General features: G+C 37.5%; 2 protein-coding genes across 2 annotated transcripts in view; one reads left to right on the plus strand and one right to left on the minus strand.

The window, feature by feature from the left end:
- Nucleotides 1-1,733: 1,733 nt before the first annotated feature.
- On the plus strand, nt 1,734-7,794 carry LOC122655430 (uncharacterized protein At4g26485-like). Its single transcript, XM_043849623.1, has 3 exons — nt 1,734-1,909; nt 2,218-2,419; nt 7,497-7,794. Exons 1-3 carry the CDS (start codon nt 1,762-1,764, stop codon nt 7,792-7,794), a joined length of 648 nt encoding a protein of 215 aa, XP_043705558.1. The 5' UTR covers nt 1,734-1,761.
- Nucleotides 7,795-10,538: 2,744 nt separating this feature from the next.
- The window catches only part of LOC122654356 (proteinaceous RNase P 2-like), a 14,142-nt gene continuing 12,572 nt past the window's right edge, over nt 10,539-12,108 (minus strand). The window contains exon 6 of the mRNA XM_043848422.1: nt 10,539-11,062. Coding sequence (XP_043704357.1) covers nt 10,751-11,062 — 312 coding nt within the window. The 3' untranslated portion in view covers nt 10,539-10,750. The remainder of the gene's footprint in view (nt 11,063-12,108) is intronic.

Raw genomic sequence — 12,108 nt, forward strand, 5'->3', positions numbered from 1 at the left:
GTCCCCCTCTACAGTAACGGTGTTAGTCTACTGTTAGTTTATGGGTGTGAAAGGATTATTTTACCCTTGTGTTAAAATATTAGAATTAAATTTACAATACTATCCTTCAAAATCTATGTTTGGATGTCAAGGGTAGTTTAGAGATTTAAACTTATTTAAGTGGCTGACATCATCACTTAATAGCATAAAACTAACGGTAGGAACTAATTTGTCATATTGGGATCTAATACAAGGGGAGTTTTGTTTGAAAATCAGAAGGTGACGTGTAATTTACCCTTTAAAATAAAAAAGAATATAAGAAACAACAAAATCTTTTAGGCTTTTTGCCAATTGTCAATACGTGTGTAGACATGGGTACCGATCCAAATGCCTGATCATAGTGGATCGAGCTTGCAATTAGCTCAATCTTATTTGTTAAAAATATATTGATTTTATCAATATGATCACACCACATGAGTGCTACAGATTGATCTTATCATCCTCCCTATGCATAGAGAGATTATATTTTTGTGCTGGAAAAAGAGCTACTATATTAATGCCTTACTTATAGAGTTTCACTTTAAAAGTCAATCTAAATGTATGTCAAAGTTAAATTACTTAGCTGGTCTTTGTCTAATTTACCCAATATCATAAAGTAAAAAAGGTATAAAAGTATGGTTAATTATAATTCCATATAATCAAGCATGTTTATATGGAGAATATGGAGAAGGTTCCCTATATGCTCGATTGCAGTTTGAGACAAATAAGGGTATCCTCTTTATAATCTGACAGAAGGAGAGGTGCATTTATGACATATCATCCCCTCACATGAACAGTGTTACATGAAGGGGGGAGTGCAATTTCATTTTTGAGTTGACATTTAAAAAAAAAAAAAATTCTTACACAATAACCTTCCCCCAAAATGGAGGATCCTCTACTACCGAGCTGCCTGGCAAGACGGTACTGTCGAGACACAGCACCGCCGCCTTACCCCTGCTCGGGCAAGGCGCTCAGACAAGGGTAAGGCAATCATTCCCCACCTTGCTGTGTCTCGACAGTACCATCCTACCAGGCAGCTCGGCAATAGAGGATCTATATCCGACCCTCCCCCCTCTTTTTTTTTTTTTTTTTGGCTTTTCTCATTGTTTATTTTACTTTTACTTTCTTTCCATTCTAGTGTTCCTTTTTTTGGTTTTGGTTCCTTTCTTTCTCTTCTCTTGTCTTCTCATTCTTTTCACAATTTAATGTCTCGCCATATTTCAAAGAGAGAACCACACCTCCCCTCCCCTCCCCCCTCCCTGCCTTTTTTATTTTTTTTACTTTTTTCTTCTTTAATTTTCTTTTTTGATAAGGGAAAGCTAATCAATCGTGTAGCCAATGAGAATTCACACGAAGGCATTGATTTAAATGGAATTTTTTTATTTCACTAGGGATTGAATGATCTTTTTGCAGACTCCTATAGTCCTATGTCTAGGTGCTGGAACCACAGCACAGATTAGCATTATGTTTCTCTTGTGTTGTTACTTTCTTTCCTTCCTTTGGGTTGAAGGAAAACGTACGTTCCCTTTCCTCTTTTTTTTTTTTTTCTCCCTCTCTCCCATATTTGATTGATTGAGAGAGAGAGACTTGTGAAAAGAATGAAAAGATAAAGGGTGAGAGAGACAGAGAGAGAGAGAGTCTTTTCCCAATGGTTTGTGGCTGCTGAAGCAATCGAGTCTCTCGGGAAATAAACAAACTCTATTCTGAACCAACAAAACTGAGAAGTTCACCAACTAAGAATTAATGGGCGAAAGAGAGAAATGGATCAAACACTACAGCAGCTCCCATAAGATGTTACTGATTGGAGAGGGGGATTTCTCCTTCTCTGCATGTTTGACCAGGAGATTTGGCTCCGCTAAGAACATGGTCTCCACTTCCCTTGATTGCAAAGGTAAGTACACCCTGGATCCAAATCCTCTACTGCCAAGCTGCTTGGCAGTATGGTACTGCTGAGACATAGCAAGACGGGGAATGACTGCCTTACCCCTACCCGAGCGCCTTGACCAACAGGGGTAAGACAGTCATTCACAGCTTTGCTATGTCTCGGCAGCATGGTCCTGCCAGGCAGTTCGACAGTAGAAGATCCAAATTGGGTACACCCCCCACCTATGATTTCTTTTGAATTTGGTTTCCTTTCTATTTTCTATGATCTTTGATGAGTTTCTTTCAAAGCTCTTTAATTTGTTCATGGAAACACAGATGTGGTAATGGTCAAGCACCCAACAGCAAGGGCAAACTTGAAGAAATTGGAGAAATTGGGGTGCACTGTTCTTCATGAAGTAGACTCCCACACCATGACTCACCACCCTTTTCTCAAGGATATGAAATTTGACAGAATTATCTTCAATTTTCCTCATGCCGGTTGTCATTACCAATCAGAACATCAGCAATGCCAAATCCAGTGAGTTAGACTCAACCCAAATGAATTTTAAAGTTAAAACTTGATTGAGTGACTTACATTGCCAATTTATTGATTCTCTCTGTACATCCAATGTATTTACTTCAGCATCTCTATATGCTTTTTTCCCACCAGTTTATTTGATCACCCACTTGCGCACAAAATATAAACACCAGACTAGTTTATGATGTTCTCCAACAGTTGGGATCTTAGGCCACTCAAGCCCAACCTTACATGCATCCATCGTCATTACATTATATTTTGATTTACTGCTAATTTTGTTTATGAGATAAGTGATACAAATTTAGTGATAGCAAGTTATTATAAATTAGAATATTATATCTATCTTCAGTTTGTATTAGGTTTTAAAAGCTTTGGATTGATATAATTGATTTTGTTCTCCACCCTATTACAATCTTACTTGTAAGTAAGGTTCTAAAACTCGGGTTTCAACCAGCTAGAAACCGAGTTCGTTTCGGTTTTGACCATATCTCGGTCGAAACCTGGGTCTTTCTCCAAACTAACTCGAACCTTGGTTTCAAGGCCCAGAAGTTGTTTTTTTTGCCCTGATTCTTGTTGTGATGGCTAGTTTTTATATTTTAAACCCAATCCACGCATTAGTTTCACATAGAGAACACTAAAATATTACTTGTGATTTTGATCCAAGTTTGATACTGTATATTGTTCTTGGACCAAGATTCTAAAACTCGAGTTTCGACTAGGTTTCGACCAGCCAGAAAACGATTTTGTCTCAGTTTCGACCATATCTCGGTCGAAACCTATGACTTTCTCTAGGCTAACTCTAACCTTGGTTTCGAGGCCCAGAAGTTGTTTTTTTTGCCCTAATTCTTGTTGTGTTGCCTATTTTTGACATTTTAAACTCAATCCATGCATTAGTTTCACATAGAGAACACTAAAAATATTACTTGTGATTTTGATCCAAGTTTGATATTGTATATTGTTCTAGGACATGGTATCGAATAAGATTTGACCAGAACATATATAACTCCTTTAATATAAATGAGATTTAAGCACTCTTGGATTTGTTAGAAAGCTTTGTTTTGATAGCTTTCTAACAAGTCCAAGACTGCTTAAATCTGATTTATATTGAAGGAGTTATGAACTAGTCAAACTTAATTTGGTATACGTGAATGCTATCAAAATCGCTCTAAATGAAAATATTTTTTTGGAGATCAAAACAAATGAATATTTTACCGCACTTTTGATTTTTAGCAATGTTTTACCATATTAAGATTTATGAAATTTTTAGATTTAAGAAAAATCTCAACATTAAAAAGCTAAAAATTGCACCTACCGTCGAAAATCCAGTTTTTGTTCTTGAATTAGGAGGTTGATTTTTTTTCATTTTGGAATTTGATTTTTTAACTATTTTTATCGGATTCAAATAGGGGGTATTTACTTATTAATGAATAATATTTTAAGTAAATATTCTTAAATGATATTAGACATAACTAAGTGTTTGTCCTGTTTCTGGTATAAATACCTGGCTGTCCTAGTTTAGAGCCAAGTTTCCCCTAATTTTGATGGGCATATATGTCGAAACCACTGAAATATGGTTAAAACCAATCGAAACCATCGAAACCCGGTTGAATCCAGGGATTTTATAAAATCCCCCTTCAACTCGTCTTAGAAACCTGCGAAACCGAGTTAACTAGGTGGTTTTCGACAGGTTTCGATCGAGTTTTTCTTCCATGTTTTGGATATGGTATCAAATAAGGTTTGATCATTCAATATACATGAGATTTAAGTAATCTTGGATTTGTTAGAAAGCTACCTGTCAAACTTAATTTGGTGTGCACGAATGCTGTCAAAATCGCTCTAAATAAAAATATTTTTTTGGACATCAAAACAAATGAATATTTTACCGCACTTTTGGTTTTTAGCAATGTTTTACCATATTAAGATTTATGAAATTTTTAGATTTGAGAAAAATCCCAGCATTTGAAAATTGAAAATTGCACCTACCGTCGAAAATCCAGTTTTTTTTCTTGAATTGGGGGGTTATTTTTTTTTCCTTTTGAAGTTTTATTTTTTAACTATTTTTATTTGATTCAAATAGGGGGTATTTACTTATTTATAAATAATATCTTAAGTAAATGAAATACAAAAACATTTACTTAAATGGTATTAGACATAACTATGGCCTGGTTTCTAGCAGTTTCTGGCATAAATAACTGTATGTCCTAGTTTCGAGCCAAGTTTCCCCTAGTTTCGATGGGCATATGTGTCGAAACCACCGAATTATGGTCGAAACCATCGAAACCTGATCGAATCCAAGGATTTTATAAAATTCCCTTTCAACTCGTCTTGAAAACCTGCGAAATCGAGTTAACTCGGTGGTTTCGACCGGTTTCAGTCAAGTTTTTCTTCCATGCTTGTAAGTTCTATCCCAGTGGTTGTTTCAGTTTGCCCAAAAATGTAATAACTCAGTTGAAAATTCTCAATAAACATAGGACAAAGTTTTCCTCCACCGTCGGGTGAACGATCAACCATCATCCTAAGTAGGGGTGTCAAAAAAAAAAAACCCGCCTTGAGCCTAGTTAGGGGCTTAGGGCCTGGCCGGGCTGAGTTTAGTGTTTTCCTACCCTCGACAGGGCCGGGCCAGGCCTGGGTTGAGGCCTCAACCCTGGCAGGGCCAGCCCGACCATGTATTATAATATATAGATATATAGATATATAGATAATGGTCAAGGTTCCTCCATTGCGATCAAGTAGTTACGGTTTCGAGTTTGGAAATAGACTCTCGACGAAAATGCCCTTTTTGTTATAGCCTGAGCTTTGTTAAGTGGGTTGTGATTGGACTCTGTTAGTTCCAAAACTCAATGGGCGAAGATATTCATGGTCAATCTGGGTCAGGCTAGGTTGAGGGTATGCTTGATCCTAAAAATGCCGAGCTGGACTTGGGTTTATGTTAAGGCGGGCAAGCTTGACCCAACCCAGCCCAGCCCATTGATACCCGTAATCCTAGGGTTCACAAATCCTTACAGAGTTTTAGTATGTTACCCAAAATACCCTCCCGATACGTATGTGCATATGAACACACCTTGATGAATGGATAAACTCGGTCCATAAACATATTATGAACTCTTTGTACCTCCACAGCTCATGTAGGAAGTGCTTCCTCCACAGCCCAATTATCCACTGCATTGCAGCTCAAATTAGGTCCAAGTTTGTGAATAGATATATCCCAAGGTCCATACTTACATGTCAAATTTAATTCTAAAAAGAGTTTGACAATGGCAAAATATAGGATCGAAAATCAATGATTATGGGAGAGTGCACATTAGTAACTAGAATATATGAGGATGCATGCCAATACATTGGAGGATATTTGATCTTATTAGGCACTAAAATTTGACACATGGTTAACTATGCACACATGGCCGCTGCTGCACTGTACGATGCGCACAGCAGCGCTTTAGTTACAGCAAAAAAAAATTCTTAATCCAGATCTTGTCTTTCTATCCAATAGTCGAAATAATCATATCATCTATCCATGTGGCACAATGAGAAAAGATCGCATGTGATTTAAGCCCTTCCTCCAATGACAATTCAAAGCCTTTTGTCATATTATAGATTCAGAGAGAATAAAGTTCAATATACATGAAAAAATCTATAAAATAATGTTAATTCAGTAGATGTCGGACTGAAAAAAGGAAACCCATATTATTATATGTTTCTTTACATGATTGTAAGCATGTCAATAACAATCCTATAACTGATCCGCTAAAACCCAGAACTGAACTATTTTTTTATAGATAGAACCCTTTATTGTAAAAGAGAAGAACAAAAAATGTACAAAACAAAGAGGGCAGCCCCACTACATACACAAGGCCATGCCCTAAGAATCAAAGAGGAAAGCAAAGTGCAAAGAACAAGATCAAGATCAGAGCACACAATGGAAGCAACAAAAGGATAGAAGCATGAACTAAACAATCCTCCGGAATGAGTCCATATGGGTTGTTGCACCCCCCCCCCCCCCCCCCCTCTGGTGCTAAACAAGTTAGGCATTCCTATTGGATTTTAGGACTTTGGAGAGTCGGCGTGGCAGCGATCCTCAACATCACTGTGAATATATCTTTGATGATAGCTAGCCTGGTACGGTTTATGTTCCATATGTGGGCGATAGTACAACAAAGAGCCAGCTTTGCAATATCATCAATGGAGTCACCTTTGAATGTCTCCCTAATCCATTGCACATCCATCAAAACATTTCTTCTAGGAATCCTATAGGAGGAGCACAGTCTCAAGATTTCCTTCTAAATCTTAATTTGTGGATTCAGGTTCTTTGGATTGAATGTGACTCAGCTGCAGTGATTACTGTTGTGAATGGTAAATCTATTCCCTGGTTTGTTATCAAGAATGGGTGTGCCTTTAGATTTATTTATCTTCAATTCGATGGAAGGTGTCTCATTGCTTTCGTGAAGCCAATCCAATAGTGATTTCTTAGCCAAGAAAGCTGCAAAAAATTGCCTTGTCCGACAATTCCTCAGTTTTCCCTCCCTCGGTACAAGTAGATCTTTTGGTATATGCTCAATATAGACCGAGATATCGGTTCTGAAATTTGTAATTTTCATTTTAGTGGCTTAGTCTTTACCCTGTTGATGGCAATGTCGAAAGTGGGGGTTAGGAGCTTCTAACCTTTTGTTTTCAGTGTCCTACTGCCTTTTAATTTTTTTTAATCTTTTTTCACTACAAATGATCTTTTACGGAAAAAAAAAAAAAGAGTAAGATTTCTTCTTTAATATTTGGTTTGTATGCTTATGAATGGATATTTGAGCAATTGTATGCTTAGGAATATATATTTGATTATTTGTATAGTATGTATTTTTGCTTATTTGTATGCTTAGGAAAATATTTTGAAAATTTGAACATATTAACAATGCCTAGAACCGCTTAGGAATCGGAATCGGAATCGGATTGTCCTACTAATAATCGGTTTCGATTCCCAAACTTGAAACCAATTAACTAAATCATTCCCAATTTGATTCTCTTTATAATTTGAGCAACCCTTGTAGTTCTTTGTATATTTTGAGCAACCCTTTGTTGTTCCTCCCAGGCTACACCAAGAGGTAGTGAAGGGCTTCTTCAGGAGTGCACGTGACATGCTTGCAGTGAAGGGGCAAGCTCATGTGACCCACAAGACAAATCACCCTTACAATAAGTGGGAGGTGGAGAAACTAGCCGAAGAGGCTGGATTGTGTTTGGCTGAAGAAGTAGAGTTCAAAAAGCTGGACTACCCGGGTTATCACAATAAGAGAGGATATGGAAAGAAATGCAATCGGACTTTCCGTGTGGGAATGTGCAGTACTTTCAAGTTCATACTACCAATCCATACCGGACCTTCTGACCCATGAATCCATGTTGATGACCCCTTTAAGTTTATTCTATTACATATGGTTTTCAAATGTTGCTTGCACTTTGTGTTTGTGTGTGTGAATTCAAGGTTACTATTCTACAAAAAATTAAGGATGTAAACTGATAGTTAGAAATTCAAATTTGATTCGAATTCGTGTATGTTTAAGGGCATCCGTATTCGTCAGAGGGTATTCAGATTTGAATTCGGATAATCCTGATCAAAATCTATTCGATCTGAATAGATGTCAACTAATAATATAAAATTAAAGGAAGACTGGGCACATGCGGTGCGCTGCCCCTGCACCCAGACATAGGGGTGGGTGAAATGACCGTCGTGCCTCCTTGGATAGGTGGATTTTCTCGGGGTGGTGCGGCGGTCATTTCGCCCACCCCTACGTTCAAGCGTTCTCTTTCCCTAAAATTAAATATATCTAATGATACTGAGAGTTCTTACAGGTTCAACATGTTCTACAGAATGGGGGAAAAAAAAATAAATAAATAGCTAAGATAATTGAGAGACATGAATTATGACTAAATCATATCCGTCAGGTGGAGGAAAGGTTTGAGTCACAAGTTAAGGATCTAAACAAATAGTTGAAAATCCGAATTCGATTCTCATCCGTATCATATTAGGGATATCCATATTCAATTGAGAGTTATACGGATCCGAACCCATCCAATCCGTATTGGATTCAATTTGTATTCAATGCATTTACAGCCCTAACAAAAATAAGACTTGGTGAACCATGTTTGGCGACCAGTCCATGTTAGTAAAGAAGTGAAAATCCCAAGGCGTTAGGGCCCAACCGCAGCCTACTTTGCAGTAGGCCAAACCTGGCCATACGTAGTGGGACTTAAGAATTTATTTATGGAGAAACTTTTCCTCCACCGTGGGTGAAGGAAAAGTGAACATCGAGGGGTTATTAACCCATTATTACTCTGTCTTTTATCAGACGAAATTAAAATTATCTCACCTTTTAATATTGATGTATATTTCATTACCACAATGACTTATAGTGAAGGGAAATTGGGTCTTTTTTTTATTGTTTTTTATTTTGAAGCTATTAGCAATAGTTTTTAATTGAACTAGGCATTGAACTTGAATGGATCTGGTTTCTGTTTTGTTCGACTCTAATTGGTTAAATTATAACTTTTATAAAAGGAAATCAAGGGTTCTAGCAGGGGATTGCAAGGTCCCAAATGAGAAGGAGTATTGGGAGAGAAATGAGTTCTAGTATGCAAACGAACATAAAAACGCCCATAAAATAAACACATAATTACATGAAAACCTTGGCATATTGCTACTGTTTAGCTTTGGGATAATGGCAATATAAGTAAAATGTCAACATGGACTAACCTTACTAAACCTTGTTTATGAAGACCAGAGATGGAGATGGAGATGGAGATTGGGGAGTCAACACTCAAATTGATTTATGGATCGAAACAAGTACTATTTTCTAAGGCTCTGTTTGTTTCGACATAAAATTTTATCCGGAAAATTTTACTTGAGAATTTTTACTTCAAAAAAATTGACATGTAAAATTTTACATGAAAAGTGTTCCAGTGTTTTTTTATGGAAAAAAGTATAAAATTTTATATTTGCGAAATAAAATTTATCAAGCAAAAATTTCCAGGTAAAATTTTACACCGAAACAAACGAAGCCTAGGGAAAAAGAACGCAAACCAGTCGCATGGGTAGCATGGTTCCTACACCTAGACAAATCAATGCTTTTATGTGTGAAAAGACCATTCAGCCCCAAGTGAAATCGAAAATTATATCTAAATCAATGCCTAGTGTGCACTTTCATTGGCTATAGCAATGGTGCAGGGGCTACACGATCGGTTATCGTTCTCCTGCCAATTTCCTAATCATCTCTTAAAAAGAGTTCAACTTTCTCCAACTTTCGATATGGACGGTCTGGTTTTTTCTCAAGTAAAGATTCTAAATACCTATATTCTCCATAAGGTGAAATCTTAAATCTTTGTTCTACTTAAATCTTCAAGCGAAATAAGAAAGATGTGAGAGAGCTAAAGGTGTAAAGTGAGGACATGGCTGACCATCGCACCCTTAGTCATTTCCATCTTTCTAGGGGTGTTGCGGTCATTACGTGCATCCGAGCAGCATGCTGTGCAACCGAGGCGTTAATTAATTAGATATCCACTCCTACATATGTTGCATTCAGATTATTATTTAAAACGTGAACACTTTTCTGCCTTCATGATTTGCAATCTCCGTTCTTCAGGTCACAATCCATCTTCAAACATTCTCATCCTATCCCCATTCCCCAGTCCCCACCTCCTCAAGGTTTTAGCTTCCAGGTAGGTTATGCAAGTAGTTAATTATGTACATAAAAGCCTTTTCATGTCTAAAATTGAGGGAGCCCAGCACGACCAGGGTGCTACCAGCCGTTGGGCTGTACCACACACATCCCTAGGCATGCACCGAGATGTGTGCAGCATGGCTCAACCGCTGGATGCCCCCTGACAGCACCCTGGACACTGAGCTCCCTGGAGACGATCCTAATCCATAATATGGAGAACTAGGAAACAAAGGTAAAAAAAAACACAGATGACCGTGCCAAGCATGCTTTAATTGACAGAAAAGAATACAACATAATCTTCATACCTAACAGTTTGACCAAACCAGTCGAGTAAGACATATACTCCAAAACAGATGAGTTGGTTTGAGGCAGATCAGAAGTAAACTCGTTGGAGGCCATTTCAGTAGAAAACATTTCATGTCCCAACTTCCACACAACTGTAGTTGCTTTTCAGTTTAATTTCACAAACTCCCTTACATGGATATCACTCTCATGCATAACTGCAACAAAAACCAATAAAATTTTTCTTTTCCTTGATGGTCAGCCTCTGGTCAAGTTGGACAAATCAATGTGCCGAAGAAAACATGCTGATAGGTAAACCTTCGATCAAAGCTGTTAACTTGGCCCAGTTCAGTTATGAATGTGGCTCAGAGGATGGAGATCTATCCTTTCTTTTACCAGTTATGGAAACAGTATTACTATTAGAAAGCTGAAATGAGATTGGGCCACTCTCTCTACCCTTCTCAGTTGTAACGTCTTCTAATTTGTAGGAGTTAGATTTGGTTTGGTTGTACTTGAGTCTTTCAGTTTCAGGAACCTCCAAGTTCAATAATAATTCATCAGAATGTTCACAAGATTTTGGCCTGGTAATGCAAAGCCAAGTTCTTGATGCCTCATCATTGCAATCTCCTTCTATAGGCACATGCCATGATCCCTTCTCTGATTCCTGAAGACCCAAGAGACCAGACAAGAAATGTAAATCAAAGTTCCATGGGACAGCAACTAATTGAACAATGAACAAAATTATATCCAAAATCATGGGTAAGCTACCTCCCCAAAATCTACCCCTTCCCCAGAGAGAGAGAGAGAGGGTTTTCTTGTCCCTCTATTTGGTTGATATCAAAAGAAACTCTTCAAAAACTGGAAGGTAGAAAACAAAAATGCAGAAAACCCCTTTATTTGGTTGATATCAAAAGAAACTCTTCAAAAACTGGAAGGTAGAAAACAGAACAGCAGGTGAACATCAGCATGTTATAACTGGAAATTAAAGCAATAAGACTGCAAAATGATAATAAATATTATAACTGGATACTGTCAGATAGGCTTGGGGAAAATCCCTAGCCTAAGCAACTGTCAATTCATTAGCTATAAATTGTATATTGTGGCACCCAAGGGAACAATGTGTTCAAAAAATTGGTAATGGTCAGCCTTCCATGGTTGGAACCATAGATTTGGGTCAAACATCACGATGCATGAGTTCCCCCCCCCCCCCAGCCAGCAAACTCTTTGACTCTAGAGGAGATGATTCAATATGACCAAAAACAGAAGCAGACAAACAGAATCTCTCACTACATTATAGTATGGAGATGTCAGCGTTCCTCATATTACAGATCTAAAAGACTTCAATACTTAGAAGTTGTTGAACATGGGAATGAAATCTGCAGTGCAATGGCTCCCCTCTAAATGATATAACTTATAATAATTTGTTTTTATGCTAGGAACAACGACAAAAGAAGCTATTTACTTAGGAGACTCATGGAAAGATTTAGAGATTGCATGAAGCATCTCCATATGGTCTTTATTAACATAGAAAAAACTTATGACAGAGTCCCTAGAGAGTTAATCTGGAAGTACTAGAGAAGTGTTCCAAGTAAATATGTGGACATAATTAAAGATATGTATGATGGTTCGGTGACAAGTGTAAGAACTGTGGGGAGCCAAGGTAGTAAATTCTCAATTACAATTGGATTACATCAAGGATCAGTTTTAAAC

Source organism: Telopea speciosissima, chromosome 3 (genome assembly GCF_018873765.1).
Source record: "Telopea speciosissima isolate NSW1024214 ecotype Mountain lineage chromosome 3, Tspe_v1, whole genome shotgun sequence".
NCBI lineage: Eukaryota > Viridiplantae > Streptophyta > Magnoliopsida > Proteales > Proteaceae > Telopea > Telopea speciosissima.

What these genes read in the sequence shown, in the direction of transcription:
- LOC122655430 (XM_043849623.1), top strand. Translation starts at nt 1,762, where the DNA reads ATGGGCGAAAGAGAGAAATGGATCAAACACTACAGCAGCTCCCATAAG. An exon ending in CACTTCCCTTGATTGCAAAG is followed by an intron (nt 1,910 to 2,217) that starts GTAAGTACACCC and finishes ATGGAAACACAG; the next exon opens with ATGTGGTAATGGTCAAGCAC. An exon ending in CATCAGCAATGCCAAATCCA is followed by an intron (nt 2,420 to 7,496) that starts GTGAGTTAGACT and finishes TGTTCCTCCCAG; the next exon opens with GCTACACCAAGAGGTAGTGA.